The sequence below is a fragment of the Haliotis asinina genome, chromosome 15 (assembly GCF_037392515.1).
Source record: "Haliotis asinina isolate JCU_RB_2024 chromosome 15, JCU_Hal_asi_v2, whole genome shotgun sequence".
Classification (NCBI taxonomy): Eukaryota; Metazoa; Mollusca; class Gastropoda; order Lepetellida; family Haliotidae; genus Haliotis; species Haliotis asinina.
The window spans coordinates 21,030,283-21,048,808 of NC_090294.1; the positions used below are offsets into that span (position 1 = coordinate 21,030,283).

Consider the following 18,526-nt stretch of genomic DNA (forward strand, 5'->3'; position numbering starts at 1 on the left):
TACTGCACTCGGCGTCTCGTCGGACCGAGATGAAATTGTATGCGTGACCTTTGACCCCTGGGGACCAGTCGTTGTAGGGACATGATTTTTACGAAATCTGTAGATAAATACACTTAGCCAATGCTGTTGTCATTTGTATCTATGTTGATTTTTTGCTTGCAAGAACAAATTGAGGTAATATGTTATGGTAGTACACAGCTACCCTTGATTCAATATCTTAGCAGTAATGATTCACTAACCGGTCCATGATATTGATTTGGCAGGTGCTGGTAGTGACAGCACCGTGGACACCTGTCAGTATTATGTCACCGAAACACATTTGATTGCTGGAAAATCAGAAGATATGAGATTAACAAACCTTCAGATAACCGATTCCACTGCGCGATGTGCGTTAGATATGAGAAAATACTGAATTCTTTGCACATATTTAATAGCATATAAATAATTTTTTTTTCAAATGATAGTGTCATCGTGTTATCTTTTAGATCTATTCTATATATGCACACTAAAACATGAAATACAGTTAGCGACTGCAGCGACCAGTTGATATCAGGGTTCGAATCCTATCTTCACACTCTGAAGCCCAAAAAAGTTGTACATGTAATAAGTTCAAGTAAACCGTTGTCAACGCTACTACAGACCTTGACTATCCATCCTATACACCGATGACTGAATCTGAATATATATAACTGCATAATGTCTTCGAATGCTAGTGCCATTAACATCACGTGCAGACACAGCACACAAAAAAAAAGACTGTGGTGGCTGCAGTTTGAGAAAGGAAGCCCATGTATTGATTTCCTTGCTGTAGGCAATTTGAGCGGCGCACTGGCTAATTTTAACTACTGAATGTGTTTGGCAATGCAGTTCACCTGCAGTGCTTGGAGAAGTTTCTGATATTGATTGCGGTCTTGGTTGTACTGATAATGAAAACATCAGTGTCATGGGAACCTTTTCACTAGACGGTGAAATAATGATAAGAATAAACACAGCAATGATACAATGGTAGTGATGATGATGATGATGATGATGACGACGACGACGATGATGATATTATTTTACTCTTTTAGGAAATGAGACAGTCTTAAGAATGATGACAACACTGATATTGCAGACGATGATGCTTTGTTTGTTGTTTAACGCCACACTCAGCAGTATCCAAGCGATATATATATGGCGGCGTTCCCGTTTGGGTCCCTTACGACAAGCATTAGTTGCTGAAGACCAGTTCTAACCTGATCTCCACGGGTCCAGACGATGATGATATCTTTGATAGTTATCAATGTTGTTGTTGCGATGATACTATTGTTTTACTGAATACGACCAATTAATACAGATATATATTTTTATAAGAAGAGGCAAAATTACAAATAGATTGTGACAAACTCCCTGAGATAATTATGTTGATGATTTAATAGATTGAATAGGTAATCAGCATAAGTTCCAAAAGACTTTTTTTTGTGAACAATGTATTTCAAATTTACATCTTTTGAAATTATTCAATTCAATCGGCACTTATGTATGTTGCATATTTTTCACATATGAACATCATTTAAACTAACAACGTACGTGATTAAATTATATAAATAAGTGACCATTTGACATGAAGTAATCAAAAGCTTGAAAAAAAAAGATAGACTGAAATATTCCCACATATGAAATATGTGATCAGTGTTAAAGAATATAGTTGAATAGAGAAATCTTATTATTGTTTCAAAACCCCATCAAGCGATTTATTATTACATTTCTTACAACTTCTGGAAGCGCATGTACAATCACCACTACAGCCCGCAAGGTCGTCAAACCCCCACCCCCTCCAAAAATCACCCCCCAAAACCGACATATTTTCGCACATAACAAACATCGAACGGTTACGAGTGGTGACAAATGTTCCTGGAGGTTACGAAAAGAGACGAGTGGTGACGAATGAGATCTTGTGTGAGAAAATACGACAAACCAATCAGAACGCGCGAAATGGTTGCGGTACTTTGATAAAAATAATCTTGACTTCTTAAATTGTTTAAAGCATTATGCCATTGTTTAGAAAATCATGAAAACTATCTAACGTCATATTTAAAGTACCAAGAACGTAGCCTAAACACTCTGTTGTTTGGGCACAAAAGGTCTAGACTACCAGTTGTCCGACTGTCATATTTTGTGAAAGTCGCGGTGGCTGACCGGGTCATGTGTCTAGCCTTGTGTGCTGGCGATTAGGTGCCTGATTCTGAGGGTGCGGGTTCGAATCCCCAACGGGACTCAGTTAACAAAAGTACTAACATTTGTACTTTGCTAAGAAATATAACATATGTTACATGTTGTAATTATGTAACTAGTTTTAGAAATATGTGACAGTACATAGTGAACACCGGATCAGAACATGTTTTCAACCAGATATCTTCATCATTATTATTGTTGAAAGCAGGTTCATATTTTCGACCGTTACCGTAGTCTTTATTACTGCACATGTTTGATGTAGTTTTTATGTTCATAGGTCAATATGAAATCGGTATTCCCGGAATAACATGACTGGGTCATAAATGCGGTGAACGGTGATAGGCTCATCAAGAATTTTATCTCCCCACCCATGGATGGCAGCTGAAGTAAACTGTGTTACATTGGCTTAATTCATTTGTCTTTTCAGTAATCAGCAATATATGTGTGCAAGTTTTGGTTTAACTTGTAATTTTAAATTTTCAGTGCATCACACTTGTACCTTATTAGCCGTTAATTATGATATATTCATAAACAAAACTGTAATTTTCATTTCATTTCATTTTGTTTCAATAATAAAGAAAATTAATATCAGACCTTACTCGGCTCATGTTAAATCGGGAAAATGTCTCTTTGCAAACGCTTGTCATTGAGGTGTTTTCGGTAAGTTTTGCACTTTGTTTCGGGTTCGGTGATTGGGAGTAGGTTATGTATGATGTCTTGTTTGCCCTTTGTCGTCTCCACCTGCCCTCTTTGCTGTAAGCAAGCGACTGAACCACGCTGGCAGTTTGGGCACGGAGTCCTGTACAAATCATATACTTGCTTTCTTAAACAAGTTTCAAAGGGCTATATGACGGAATCCGAGGCGACGGGCGACCAAGACATCCGGTTACAGGTTTATTTTTAAAATCCAGTATATGCTTTTTGCATTAATGTAGCACTATGTTTGTAAACAATATATTGTTAGGTTCTTAACCACCATTAAAGTAAACTTGGTAACTCTTTCCATAAACGTATATGAAGTAAATTAATAATCTGAACCTAAATATTAAATGACATAAACCTAAGTATGTAACATTTACCCTTACACGCTGTTCTTAAACAAATCTACATACGCGAGTAGTGTGATTCCATGACTCATTTCTTTCAGACGCAGGAACCCTGGCACATTTTGGATTTGGTGTTGATCCCTCCACACCCGCTTCTACACGGACTTCAGTACACTGCTTTCCGTGAGACCTTTTAAAGAAAGCATAAAAGTTACAGTTGCTCACCATGTCGTCATGTGTAACATACAACTTTCGTTTGCGGTTACAGCGTTTCTTCAAAATGCAGCATGCACATCTACTCTTGGCATTCATTATCTATGTCGTAATTATCAATGTTTTCTGGAATGAGCATAAACACATATTTTGGCATTCACTTTGTGTGTAGTGAGTGTAAGTGATGTCAAACATTAAACTTCTTATTATCTTTACCATTAGGACCGTAGACACCATCCTCCTGGTGGCAGAATTGGACCGTGAAGTGCCCCAGAGGCAGGGCGACTGCTAGTAAGACATTCCATGGTAAGAAGTGGACCAATGACTCTGCTGGGGATAGGACGATTGCCATGAAGCCGACATAGGACCAGACAGGCAGGTTTTTCCAACTCATTTTTGAAGGATACATGGTTCTTGCAGCAACAGGTCAGCTAGTTAGGTTTGATGATACATTCTGTACCCCCTTTTCTAGATCTTTCTAACCATTCCCCAGTAGGCCCAATGCTGACTTCACTTGACTGGTAAATTTAGGCGGATAGGTAGATAGGGACCCCTCATGCACGCTCTGCATGATGCTGTCATAGAGATGGCATAACTTACTGCCTACTCACCATTTATTCCTTCAGTAGGTAGTTCCCAGATAGAGAAAGTCCCATATGGTCACTTTTGGAGGCAGTGTACTGGCCGACTGCGACCACCTACTGGTAAGGTATTGCAATATTTCAGTTTCATATTCTGGTTAAATCTTGTTTCTCACGAGTTACACTTTCATATTAAAATCAGTGTAGTGAGAATCTGTCAAATATTCTTTACCTTCTCTTGTAACCCCCCTACATAAGTGAGAAGTTTAATTCATGATGGTTATCCATGACTTTTCAGACACATGCACGTCAGCATGTGCGCGCTCTGCGACCCTCCCTCCTCCGTGACTATCTCGGCAAATGGATGCTGGGACCTCCTTGCAAAGCAGGACTGAGGCATGGAGCGTCCTGGGGGTAGGTCCCCTTTAAGGGGAACAAAGTCACGATCCAGGATGAAGATGTATGCACTCTCCAACTATGCGAGCGGGAGAGTAATGAATCTGTAGCTGTAAACATCTCAAGACATGTACATATATGCATATTCTCTGTTATGTACGAATATCTGGAAAGGATGTCAGGATTAGCAGGCTATCAACTGTTAATATATTTTGAAACCGATTTATTTTATTGAATATTCAAATAAAATTTACAAAAAAGGCTACATTAAATCCCAAAGCAGAAACTTAAGAATGACTTTGGAATATTTTCTCAAACTGAACATTCGTGTAACCTTGCTGCCATTCCCCAAGTGGAATTTTAAATGAATTCGCTGAAAAATATATGAATGACCAAGAACTTGTCAGTCTAAAATATTCCCTGACATGTGAGATATATGCCCAGTGTTAAAGATTAAAGTTGATTAGTTGCATACAGATATAATGGTGTTGTTTTGAAACTCGTAAAGTTGCATAATTCGTGTTCCAAAAACTGCTGGAGGCGCACGTACAATCACAACAACAAGCCCGGCCGCAAGAGCGTCAGAAATATACTCAGGACCAGTGAGAATCGTTATGTCAACAAACACACGTGTGTTGATTTATGACCAACTCGTGACAAGCTGAATAGCGACTCGTGCCCTTCTCGAAGGATTTCATATTAGCGTAGGAACATCAAAACTACTTCAAACGGAACGATAACTCCGGATCCACTCCATATTTTATTACAGTGGAACAAATATCACTGAAACTAGTACTCATACATTGTATTGTTGTTGTTTTTGTTTGTTTTTGTTTGTTTGTTTGTTTGTGTTTATCTATTTAAAAGAATCATACCTCTTTGATACAACTCAGAATGGAGATATTCTGACGTACTTATCACCAGATGTTCACCCTAAGTTTCTGAAAAGTGTTTGAAAATCAATCACAAATGGGGTGTGTTTTATTGAATATGCAAATACAATTTATGAAAAGGAAAACAGCTTCATTAAATTCCAAAGCAGAAACTGAAAAATTACAAACATTTTTTTTCTAACTGAACATTTGTGTAACCTTGCTGTCATACCCCAAGTGGAACGTTACTGTTTATGAATTCGCGGACAAATATATGAATGACCAAAAACGAAGCCAGACTAAAATATTCCCAGAGATGTGGAACAGTTGCCTAATGTTATAGATTAAAGTTGATTAGTTACATACGTATATAATATCATTGCTTTGAAACTCGTAATTACATTTCCTAATTCTGTCGGAAGCGCACGTATAATCACCACAACAAGCCAGAAAGGTCATCAGAAAAAATACTCGGTGAGAGCCGTTGTCAACAAACACACGTGCGTGTATTTGAATTTCTCACCGTCAGTCGCATGATATTTATCAAACACTTCACATTAGACAGTACAATTCTGTTAGTTACGTTCTTATTATTTTCAATACGACGATTTTTTTTCAAGATTTTTTAAACAATAACATAATGCTGTAACGGAATTGACTAGTTGTGACTATTTCTATCGAAGCACCCCATCCATTACGCGTGTTCTGATTGGTTTGTCGCATTTTCGCACACAGCAAGCATCGCGAGAGGGGCGAGTCTTCATGGAGGTTACGGAAATGGGCGAGTGGTGACGAATGGAATGGTCACAGTATATGCAGTTGTCTTTTCCTGGGTACAGAAAGGTCATGGTCGTGATCTGAAAAATGGAGGCCTGTGCTGCAGTGGAACGGGAAATCGACAGAGTTTTGTCAAAATTCACATCCCTCCATAACCACAGCCAGCGAACTGTTGAAGAACTAAGCACTTCCATAGAAAGTTTACGTCGAGAACTTAATGAGGGTAAGATTTAAAACGAGAAAACATTATTTTCAGCCTTGTGTTTTCGGCCTCATCTGCTCTTTGTTTGTAAACAAACTTGATATTTTGATATTTCATGTCTAGTAAAGACGGCTGATACTGTTTCTTGCTGTGGGTAGAGAGGGTGCTGTTCTTACGATATTTTTATAGGGATTTAGAGGAATTGTTAATATGCAATAATGACTCAGCAATACCGATTTTAGGTTGAAATGAAAAACATTGTGATTATCAGTATATCAGTTTTATCACACGCACACCAAAGTTGATTTCCTGATACTTTTTATTTGTTTCCATCATAGACTACTGATCATACATGCAGTTCAGTTTCATGAACAAACTACTCATGTGACCACCAGGAAGTATCTCGAGATGAATCAGTGATAGTAGCCTACAGTATTCCTCGGGTCCACTAACACTAACAATTTGTTCCTATTGTTATGGATATCAGCCCATTTGTGTTTATACCAAGTAACCACACCTGTCAAACCCAGATCTGAATATAGATTGTCGGGATTTATTCCAGATTTTGTTCAAAGACTTATGTTGCCAACCATATTGATAACTATCTGAGAATTCAAAGAAAGAAGCATGAGAGATCAGTGAAGTAAAAGCCTCACCAAGAGCAGCTGCACTAAATGGATCTCTATGCTACTCCCTTTACACAACTGAGGCTGTCTGAACGATTTCCTACTTCTGCTACTACTAGATCTACGATCTAAATCTGCACCACACGCATGCTTCCGCAAAGTGCATGCAGATATGACAAGTTAGGTTTTAGAATGAAACAACAATATATTTAGTTCTCAATTTAGAACCCAGACTGATAAACATGATGAACATTTTTCGTCTGCCTTTATGCTCCACCATGTAAACGCTGGAGACCAGTAAGAGAAGGATCATCACCAATAATGAAAATACATTTTTATAGATTCAAGCTCCCCTGATAATATGCCCATGGCAACTAACATTCAATATCTTACTGGTGAACCCAAAATGAATCCCTTCAGGTTTTCCCAAGCATCATGTAGGAAGACTAATGTTGTCACCAGATATGGGCTTCACACACTGTAGCCACATTGGGAATCTAACCTGGGTTTTCGACATGATGAAGAAAGAAATATATAACAAAGTTCACTAAAGAACCATTTACTCATCATTCTGTCGTAGATCCTTTGCAAAACAAAAATGATACTGTCATAAACAGTGTTTGCCTATACTTATGCCATTTACAGAAATTGATAAACTCCAGGACACAGAACTGCAAAATTGTTTCGGGCACCTACTAAACACATTGTCAGACTGATTGTATTATGGGCTTGGGTCTGTCAGCATGGTTTACCATCTCCCCATGGTTATGCACATGATAGATTTACATTTCAGATCTGTTTTCATTTGTCCCTTCCCTAGTTACAGAGGACCATGAACTGAGTCACACACAGTCAATGATCCTGTCACAGAGTGTCAAGAGGATCCGAGATGCTGTGTCAAGACTCAGCACAGAGCACAAGGACCTGCATGGAACTGTATCCAAAGTGGGGAAAGCTATAGATCGGGTGAGACATCTGGATCATTGTCATCGTGATATTTTAACTGTCTATGAATGTTATCATGATTACATAAGATGCGTATATGGAGACCCATGGAGGTCCGGGTAGAATAGTCAACCTTCAGCGAACCATACTTGGTATAAAGGTTACTTTTATTTCTTCCTCTTTCGCGTTATGTTCAACTTACTGGTGGGGCATGTTTTGGTCATAATTGAGTCATATTTGTGAGGTCAGTCTGTATCGATTGTTGATTATTCATCATTTATCATTTTCTGTACTAGTGCGTTACGTAGTCATATTTTGATTCATTTTCACTTTGTATGTAATGTCAGTACTGCCATTGCTTTTATCTCTTAATAAAAAAGGAATGTCTCTCTGTTCAAATCATGAAAGCAGTTCACTGGCTGTTGTGATTATCTGACAACTCAATTTTGATCTTGAGTTTGAAATAAAATGTGTAACATTATTCTGTTATATCCAGACTGAAACCTTCCTTGGATGATTTTACAAGAATTTTGGAATCTGGGCATCATTTGGGTTTGTCATTAGTCATGATGTCAGTTGTATACACAACTGCACACAGCAACTAACCGGATTGAGTTGTCAAACTCACACACTTGGTTGACACACGTCATTGTATCCCTACTGAGTAGATCAATGCTCATGTTGTTAGTCACTGGATTGTCTGATCAGTTATTTACAAACCATTGCCATATAGCAAGAATGTTGCAAAGTGCTCCATTAAACAAACAAACCACAACTGCACACATTTTAGGATTAATTGCTTTCAGTGTAATGAGGACGATGTCATGTTTTGTGTTTCTATGCATATAGATCTAAAAGAGTGAGGGATCACAGTGACTTCTTGTAGTAATAAAATAGAAATTTGATGTCTACTCTTGATAACACAAGCTAATGAGTCTTGACTTGCTCTTGGGTGTAATGTTGAGGATTTTTTTCAGAACTTTGTGTCTGACTTCTCTGCAATAACCACTGAGGGAGCATTTGATGGCGAGGACAAGCAGAAACTTCTGAATGAGGTCGTGTGTGAGCACTTCCTACGACAAGGCATGCTGGACATTGCTGAAGCTCTCAATGAGGTAATATGATCCAGACCTCTACTGCCTGTCACTGTGATTAATGTAGAAATTGGTGTTCGATGCAGACCAAAATTTACTGTCCAAAGATCACAGACCACATCAACACCATGTGTTTAGTTTTTCTGTTCCTTGAGACCAGCAGACCATTGTTTGTGTTGAATACTGCAGCTTACCAGCAATTATTATAGGTCCGCATGTCTGAATTCAGAAGGCTAGAGACATTTCCTTTTGAACTACAGCTTTTGCCATCAGGTAGATTGCAACTCAAGGAACAGGTGACAGTTGGAATTACTTTCCTAGCCTGATAATATTTTTATGAAAAGCAGGTTGATCAGATATTTACAGTATGTAACTATGGAGATTCTTTGTAAAGTATCCCATTCTTGTTGTCAGTTGGGAGGGTTCAGACCAAAGCATGGCACCAAGTGCTCTCTCTCTCTCTTCTGTGGTGACACTACTTCAGGTGGAGTGAGGTGAAAGGGTATTTAGCATGGCATTGAAACCTGTCACTCTGTCACCAGCCAGGTGTATGCATATATATGTGTTTTGTATATGGCTGCTTGTACTGCTTCAGATTGAGCCAGGTTTCAAAAGTGTTAGTGTCCTTAGACACTCTGACACATCATCTTGACTCACATACAAACCAGTCCTTGTTTTACTCCACTAATGCTGAGTGCCTGGCAGGGACCAACAAGTGTGATGCATACTAGAATCAAACCACCAGCAATCAAAGTCTGGGTAGATGCTGAATCTATTACACCACAGACTGAGGTCACATTACTTAAGGCTGTATAAAGCGTAAAGGTAGACTAAGCTCAACAGCTCAGTATCCATTTTATGATTTGATCTGAATACTGTGACTAATACAATCTTGTTACTTTTATGACAGTCTCTCTGTAATTTAGGCTATTGTTCAATGCTGAATTTGCTTTCCTCATGATGTTTGAACTAGCCAACCAAGAAACTGCCAGGAATGTATATCAAATCTGCTGAAAGAGCCAGTTCCACTGTATATATGTTGAAGGTGAAGCATTCTATTGTTTCATGTACAAAAACATGATGTTTGAATATTGAATTGGAGGGGATTTTTAGAAGTCTCTCCTGATGATTGAAGGTTGAATGACCTTGAGCTTTGTGTGGTCACTTGTTACATATTTCTGGTTTAATTCTTTCATCATGGGCCCAGTGTGCCAGACCTATTTATGAAGATCAGATTATGAAAAGCAAAAGTGTTATCACCATGGTTACAAGGATCTATGAATCTTGTGACAGGATGCAGCACTTAAGCTTGACGGAGACAGGAAGGAACCATTTCTGGAGCTGCATAGAATTCTTGGAGCCCTTAAGATGAGAGATCTACGACCAGCTCTTGGGTAAGAAAATGAAATATCACAACCGATGGGTACCATTGTACAAACAACTAAAGTGCTAAATATTTGTTAAGAATAGAAATTACGATCATAAGATAATATTGTGCATGAAAGCACTCTGGATGGATAGTTATGATTGCCTAAATTTACTATTGACAGTATTTGCAAGTATCTTCACTGTCTTCATCTGGATTGTGTTCTAGGTGGGCAGAAGCTAATCGTGACCGTTTGCTCCAAAAGAACAGCTCCCTGGAGTTTAAGTTGCACCGTCTGCAGTTCATCGACCTTCTCCGACAGGGCCCGGAACGTCAGAAGGAGGCTCTTTGGTATACACGCAACTTCTCACCTTTTGCACATCAACATGCAAGAGGTGAGTAGAATATTCAACAAAAGTATCCACCACAAGAAATTGAACTTCAGTATTTTAGTCCATGATGATCCTATTGAATTGGGTGGGTTTACTCATTACAGTGAAGGTGTGACTTTATCATTATTCCATTTACCATTATTTGTTGTGACAGAATTACAGGCCCTGATGGGAAGTCTCCTGTACCTAAGACAGGGAGTTGAGAACTCTCCATACTCCTCCCTGCTTGACCCCATCTACTGGGAAGAAATCTGTGACGTCTTCACACGTGATGCGTGTTCCCTCATGGGACTATCAGTTGAGAGCCCTCTCAGTGTCAGGTAAGTTAAACTTACTCTGTTCAAGGTCAAGCTGAATTGATGGCAAGGCGGAGTAGCCTAGTGATTCACAGAGTAGCATAAAACCTTTTTGACTCACTCACAAATGGCATGGCATACTGACCAACATTTGTTAGTTAGTTATTATGGACCAATTATAACTGAAACTTTGTGTAGATGATGATGATTTATGATTCTTTTGGGCACCAAAGCGTGTTCTCAGTATGTCTGTTGTTAATAATATCTCTGAAATGAAACTGCTTGACTGCCTCAATTTGAAACTGATCAAATGCAGAGAGTGTAGATGAATGTATTGTACCCAGGTTTTTGTTTTGCATTGCGTAACAGTTATAATATTCTAATCATTTTAGATATACTATGTGAGTAATAGTGCCTATCCAGAGCTGACCATTAAAATTAGTTTTGTAAATTAAATACTGACCACAGGTGTTATGAGAGCTTTCATCTGAATTGTAGTATTCGAGCCGGCTGCAAGTCACTGCCTCCCCTGCTGAGTATACGACAAGTTATGCAGCAGAGGCAAGTCACTGGGGTTTGGACTAACAAGGATGAGTTGCCGGTAAGTGGTGTTATACTCCCAGGCTACCATAGTCCAGACTAACCAGGATGAGTTGCCGGTAAGTAGTGTCGTACTCCCAAGCTACCATAGTCCATACTAACCAGGATGAGTTGCCAGTAAGTAGTGTCATACTCCCAGGCTACCATAGTCCAGACTAACCAGGATGAATTGTCGGTAAGTAGTGTCATACTCCCAGGCTACCATAGTCCAGACTAACCAGGATGAGTTGCCGGTAAGTAGTGTCGTACTCCCAAGCTACCATAGTCCAGACTAACCAGGATGAATTGTCGGTAAGTAGTGTCATACTCCCAGGCTACCATAGTCCAGACTAACCAGGATGAGTTGCCAGTAAGTAGTGTCGTACTCCCAAGCTACCATAGTCCAGACTAACCAGGATGAATTGTCGGTAAGTAGTGTCATACTCCCAGGCTAACATAGTCCAGACTAACCAGGATGAGTTGCCGGTAAGTAGTGTCGTACTCCCAAGCTACCATAGTCCAGACTAACCAGGATGAATTGTCGGTAAGTAGTGTCATACTCCCAAGCTACCATAGTCCAGACTAACCAGGATGAGTTGCCGGTAAGTAGTGTCGTACTCCCAAGCTACCATAGTCCAGACTAACCAGGATAAGTTGTCGGTAAGTAGTGTCATACTCCCAGGCTACCATAGTCCAGACTAACCAGGATGAGCTGCCGGTAAGTTGTATCATACCCTTATCACAGGATTAAAAACAGTATAATTTGTCGGCTAGTAGCATCATATTTATTTAATGATTTCTGCTAACCAAAACACTTTGTTTGTTGTGTGCTGTGCCCAAGAGTCTCCTTAACATGTCACACCCAGACATTTTTGACATGATTTATTCATGTTCTACTTTTCAGGAAATAATTAATCTTCTCATTTGTGTTATATTTTCCTAAAGATATGTTGAATAATAGCTGAGATAATACAGTCTGATATACATGCATCAACACAACAAAATATTTGTATTTGACACAGGTTGAGATAGACTTGGGTCCTGAATACAGATACCACTCCATTTTTGCGTGTCCCATCCTTCGCCAACAAGCTACAGAAAACAACCCTCCAGTTAGGCTGGTGTGCGGCCATGTGATCTCACGCGACGCCCTCAACAAACTCTCCAATGGAAACAAGTATGTATTTATAGAAAACCCCCTCACATCGATTGACTGTCATGGTGTTAATTGTGCATACAGAATCTTTAAATTGTTATGTTAGTAGAAAATAATTAATCTGTTGATGCCTTTAATCAGTTTGTTTCTAGGTACCATGTTTGCTGTGATTATGACTTTGAAACAATTTAAATAATTCGTATTATTGAACAATTAACTTACCTTCTTACTTTTAATATAATCAGTGGGCATGAATTTGGGCAATTGAGGATGAGAATAGTCTTTGAAAGGGTTCTTTTGAGATATGTATTTTAGAATTCCAGTAGAAGTCATACCTTATGAATGACAGTGTGCTTTATTCCAGAGTGAAGTGTCCATACTGTCCGATTGAGCAGCTGCCTGCCGAAGCCAAGAGTATTTTCTTTTGATCTCATTGTTTGGTTGTACCCATAACATACAGAGTTGTCTCCCCTGTAGAGTATTCTCCCATGATCGCAGCAGCACCACCACCACCTCAGAGTGTTACCACATTGGCAGTTGGAGACCCACCTTTCTCAGCATCAGAAGTCTGATATTAAGATTATTTTATCTTAAGTTTAGTGAAAAAAATCTGTTACTCCACCCCGACAGCTTATGTGCAAGTTTCAAAACGTTTATCTGATCTGTCATTGAGAAATGTTTGTTTCAGGTATGTAGTATTATATACAATTATATATGTACATAAAAGCTTGAAAAATTGCTAGACAACTGCAAAAAATTAAAGATTGTTTTTGCAAATATTATGACATTTTCTGTACCTTTATTCTATTCGAGATAAAATACTTTACTGACCTCATGTTGACTTCAAGGCAAGCAGACCACATTATTTTAAAACTACTAGTTCTGATCAACAATTAAAGGCATTTGTCTGGTTTATAGGATTTTAGCTGACATTCTTTTCTTCCTGCACAAACATCTGCAGCTAATAACAATAAAGGGTTACTACACAATCAACTGAAAAAAGTGAAAATCATCCAGGCTATGAGTCTGTTTTGTAAATCATGAGTTTATTATGAATTAGATTGGTTTAACTCAAATATTTACTTAACGCAAGTCCACACTCCGTCTCAACCATTTTTCTAACTGTCAGTTTGGGTGCTCCCGATGTGCAGGGAGAGTTATGTCCCTAGGCTATGTGTACTTGGCTTCATCAGAGTGTGATAGGTCAATAACAACCATGCCATTTTGGGATTTCTACCCTTCTGAGGCATTTACACAAAATTACTGACCAATTGCTAAAGTGACATTAGTTTTCTGAGACAAATATTTGAGATACACTCCAAACTTAACTCCACAGCAAATCAGGCTGCACAGCAAATCACTATTTGAATGGGTGCTTAACAACAATCACCACATAAAATTTAAAACATACTTAACAACATCATGACAATGTATTAACAACAAAAATTATATCAGAACACTGTGTTCACATCAAACTTCACAATCACTGCATCCTTCACTTTGAGTGCAACAAATTTCCTGTACATTTTATGTGGGTGGAGAGTTTTTACATTGTAAGATGTATCTTTTGTTGAATGGTTAGTGTGAATTTGAGTATCATTTGTAATATTTTATACTTTGTCATGTTAATCATGGATTTATGCTAACAGGTTCTCGTTACGAATTATTTATCCATGTGTTGTGTATGTTGTTTTCAATGGGTTGACTGGAAGCCATATCACACTGACAATCTTCTTTTATAGTTTAATTATTTGGCTTAATTTTATCATGGCAATATCATGGTTAGAAATCATTTAAGAGATTGATTGTATAGATCAGTGAATGGTTAATTTAGAATCATCACAACGGCATTACATTTCGTCAGTCAAAGTGAAAAATTAATACCTTTGTAAACGTGAACTAAAGGAAGTAAATCTGTATTATGCATATAAAATACAATAAGTTATGGAACTTGTTCTAGTAAAGTCAGTCCCCAGGGAAGAACTGGAAGAACCATCACAGGTGCTAAGAGGCAATGGAAGTGATCAGGTGGTTATCTTCGGTAACTTTTGTGACTTTTTGTTGTTCAGTTCACAATGTCCATCATGGATTGTGACTTACAGAGTGATGAGGTAGCTTAGTAATTGAAGCATTCGTTCACCGTGCCAGAGACTGGGTTCGAATCCCAACATGGGCACAGTGGGTGAGATTGCTGGAATATTGCTAAATGTAGCATAAAACCAAATGCACTAGCTGCTGCTGACACACTGCAGTTATATATCTGGAATATTGCTGACTACAACACTTTACAAAATAACCCCTCACAGACAAGGAAAATAGTGTTAATAATTACGAACATTGTTTGAATTAAAGCAGTGCTCCAGGACATTATTAGTGTAAACTTATCTTATCCATTATTCAACTAGTAATGGCCTGTATCTATGTAGATAGTAGTATGTGTCATTCTTTAACCTTGTTGATTTGTTCCCAGTGATTGTATCCCTGTAAATGTGAATGCTTCATGGCGTACGACAGAATGACTGAAGTAGGCCGTACGACAAATGTGCTGTATTCCTTGTGTAATTTAAACAATCATAATAATAAAGAAAACAATGAAGGATCATATCAATGAAAACACTAGTCATTTCATATTATATATCGTTTTTGAACTGTTTCAGTGATAACTGTTTTACTGAGATATATATTAACACAAACAATAATATATATTCTTCATAGTTTGTGTAGGACATTTCTGAAGTAAGGGAGAATATTTTGTGGATTCGGTATGCTGGTCCTAACCATTACTAACGACATAACTACTAGGAATATATGCTGAGGGGAATAAATAAGGGATCACATGAAAGAACAAGTGTTCCTTTATTTTTTTCTGAGGTTTCTTCACAAGCTTTGTATCGCATAGCTTGTGAAGAATCATGGTAAATTGTGAGAGAACACTTGTGCTTTCATGTGATCCCTTATTTTTTACCCTCAGTAGATTTCTTTGCAGCCATCAAGGGAAAGATTTGTTAAATATAATCCCACTGATTTCGGGTAGCTCATGTTAGTTTTGGTTTGTCATTTGTTAGTTTTACATATGTTTAGCCCTCAACTTGAGAGCTCGAAGGAAAAGATCATGCATTTTAAGTCTAAAATACTCTAATCACATGTGATATAATGTGAGTTTCTATTTCTTTGGTTGAAAGTGATTAAGTTCACAATATTTAGCCTACGCTGCTATGTACAGACGTTATTTGTTATTAGGATCTGGATTTGTACGTCAAGTTGACACCTGGGTGGGCAAGTAGGGGGAGCTGTTTGCTGTGCTGTGTTGTATACATGGCTGTATCACCTCAGGCTTTCCTCCTGCATAAAGAAGTGGTGTGGTAGAGGGTTAAAGTGTTCACTTGTCAACCCGAAGACCCAGATTTGATTACCCACATGGGTACAATGTGTGAAGCCCATTTCTGGTGTCTCCCTGCCATGACATTGCTACAATATTGCTTAAAATGGCATAAAACAATTCTCACTCACTCATGCGTGAAGAAATGATAACGTAATATTGTTCGAAGTTGCAGTGAAATCAGTTCCTTCTCTCTTTTACACACACACACGCACAGCTAAATTAAATAAGATAATGTGTTTAATAAGGAGTCCAGGTTGTGTACATATATTTAAAAAGACAAAAAAAAAATAACCAAGTACATTTCCAATTTTATATTTCATAACATTGTGATTGGTGAATATTAATATGACCTATTTATTTGTGCAGCTGTCATGGCTAGTCCGGTGTATATATGTAAATATTACTAATATATAATTGCCAAACAGATCTGGTGTATGGTAGTGTTAGTCGTACTCCATGTAGTCTGTCACCATGAAGGTCTGATTCCATGTTTGTACCTACTGTGTCAGTCTTTGTGCCATTGCATTTTGAAGGTGAATATCTTGGAATAAAAGTTGAAAAATAGAACTCTTGTGTCTTTTATTCATGTTTGCCTGGCTAAATATTCCCAGCAGCATGCATAATCGCTTTGCGATTTGTTATTTGCCAGCTTTGTCAAAAAAATATGGCATGCGTAGTCCAGTGTGCTTGTCTCATCAAGCCTTTTGAAATAGCAGTGATCCAAAATTATATGCCATATATATTAGTGATGGCAGTGGTCCACCATTATATTGGTACATAATATTCAATTTATGCCATTTTTAAAGAAATAATATTATTATACTCCAATGTGTTATGTTGACTTATATCTCCTTAATCACATTACCCATATGTGAAACTTTGGATATGGCTTTGCTAATGATCCCTACAAAATAAACTGGAATCTTTTCAAACACTGAACATCAAGAATACAGTTAGGCTGACTACTTTTTGAATGACCCCATCTTCTCTAGGTTTGGCTTACACTGAAATGTGATCTGCCATACTGGTCATTTGCCAGTTTTTTCCAAAATAATACAGCATAAATAATCAGAGTACCATTTTTATTATATTTGTATTTTGACCATCCTTTATACCCATCTTCTTCATCTAGTCTATGATGAGACTTCAAAATTTCTTGAAGTGTGATCCATAAGTTCATTGATGCTTATTATTGGCCAGTGTTATCAGAAACCAATTTGGTTTGATGCTCAAACGTTTCTTCATCAATGACACACCTGTGATGATCCATGTTAGAATTAGTCATTTGTTACTCATCTGTGTCAGCTGGCAAACTCGTCCGACACGTTTTCGTATTCCAACTGTGAAGACAGATGCTCTTGGTACTGATCACTGGATTGTCTGTTAAAGACAATTATTTACAGATTGTCGCCATATAGCTGGAATATTTCTGATTGTTGGTTTGTTACACAACAACAAATAAACAATCATAAATGACAACAATGTCCCAATGCAAAATAGCTCACACAGCAGATACAGTAAACAACATTCATACCGAAAACTCAAATAACAAAGTAACAGATATTTAAGTACTTATGTCCTAAATTTTCACAACCATAGTTTACTACATGTAAGGTGAATTAAAAGTAAACAACAAAGAAATGACACAGCACTCAAAGGACTGTTCATTGTTTATTCCCATGAAAAACCATGTAAATCTGACTATCACACATTCTCTTCCCACAGAGGTTACTTGTCAAATCTTCCTACGAACCTCTGTTCTAATACGGAAATATTTGCTGGTCCTCATAAAATCACAAATAATCACAACTCGAAGAATCTCCCCTCATTTTATCCGATCAGAATGGGTGATTCATTGACTTACATCCAGCTTGACTAATCTAAGCAAGTTGGCAACTTGTGTTGATGTGACACACAAGTTTAATAGCTACCCTGTCTGTTGTCAACAAGGGTAATGGAGACGCCATTGAATCGCCATTTCATGGATGTGCTCTGTCTGGAAGAAACCTTTGCACCTCGTGTTGGGGAAGAGGTTCTAGTTTTCCTGATGCATAAGGAAATTACCAAGGCCTTACCAATGATTACTTTTGAAAGAACGTCACTGACTGCACAACTAAATCAGATGGCAACCAATCATGAATCTTGAACACTCGTACAATGAAAGGGCCATATTAGAACAGAGGTTTGTAAGAAGATATGACAAACGAAAGAAAATGACTATCACAGAGCAACAGTCACATGAAATCTGTTTGTCTAGTTCTGTCACAGAAACAAAATGATGCTAACACAATGCAAAAGTTAACTGAAACAATGCAGTACAGGTAGTGAATATAAGAATGAAATGGTAAGAAAAGGCAAATTTACCAGACCATTGGGCTATCTGTAAATT

At 38.0% G+C, this 18,526-nt stretch overlaps 1 protein-coding gene across 4 annotated transcripts; it reads left to right on the forward strand.

Moving 5' to 3' along the window:
* Positions 1–6,157: 6,157 nt before the first annotated feature.
* Positions 6,158–16,699, forward strand: LOC137265420 (E3 ubiquitin-protein ligase RMND5A-like). 4 transcript variants are annotated; one of them, XM_067800818.1, is made up of 9 exons: positions 6,158–6,322; positions 7,748–7,893; positions 8,850–8,987; positions 10,260–10,360; positions 10,561–10,727; positions 10,879–11,044; positions 11,519–11,621; positions 12,622–12,776; positions 13,120–16,699. In XM_067800818.1, exons 1-9 carry the CDS (start codon positions 6,187–6,189, stop codon positions 13,181–13,183), a joined length of 1,176 nt encoding a protein of 391 aa, XP_067656919.1. In that variant the 5' UTR covers positions 6,158–6,186; the 3' UTR covers positions 13,184–16,699. The 4 variants fall into 4 exon arrangements, with proteins under 4 accessions (XP_067656919.1, XP_067656920.1, XP_067656917.1 ...); XM_067800819.1 differs by having other exon boundaries at positions 7,754–7,893; XM_067800816.1 differs by having other exon boundaries at positions 6,167–6,322; positions 13,105–16,699.
* Positions 16,700–18,526: the final 1,827 nt, after the last annotated feature.

Coding starts and splice junctions, on each gene's coding strand:
- LOC137265420 (XM_067800816.1), top strand. CDS start 6,187: ATGGAGGCCTGTGCTGCAGTGGAACGGGAAATCGACAGAGTTTTGTCA. Junction 6,323..7,747: donor ACGTCGAGAACTTAATGAGG/GTAAGATTTAAA, acceptor TCCCTTCCCTAG/TTACAGAGGACCATGAACTG. Junction 7,894..8,849: donor TGGGGAAAGCTATAGATCGG/GTGAGACATCTG, acceptor GATTTTTTTCAG/AACTTTGTGTCTGACTTCTC.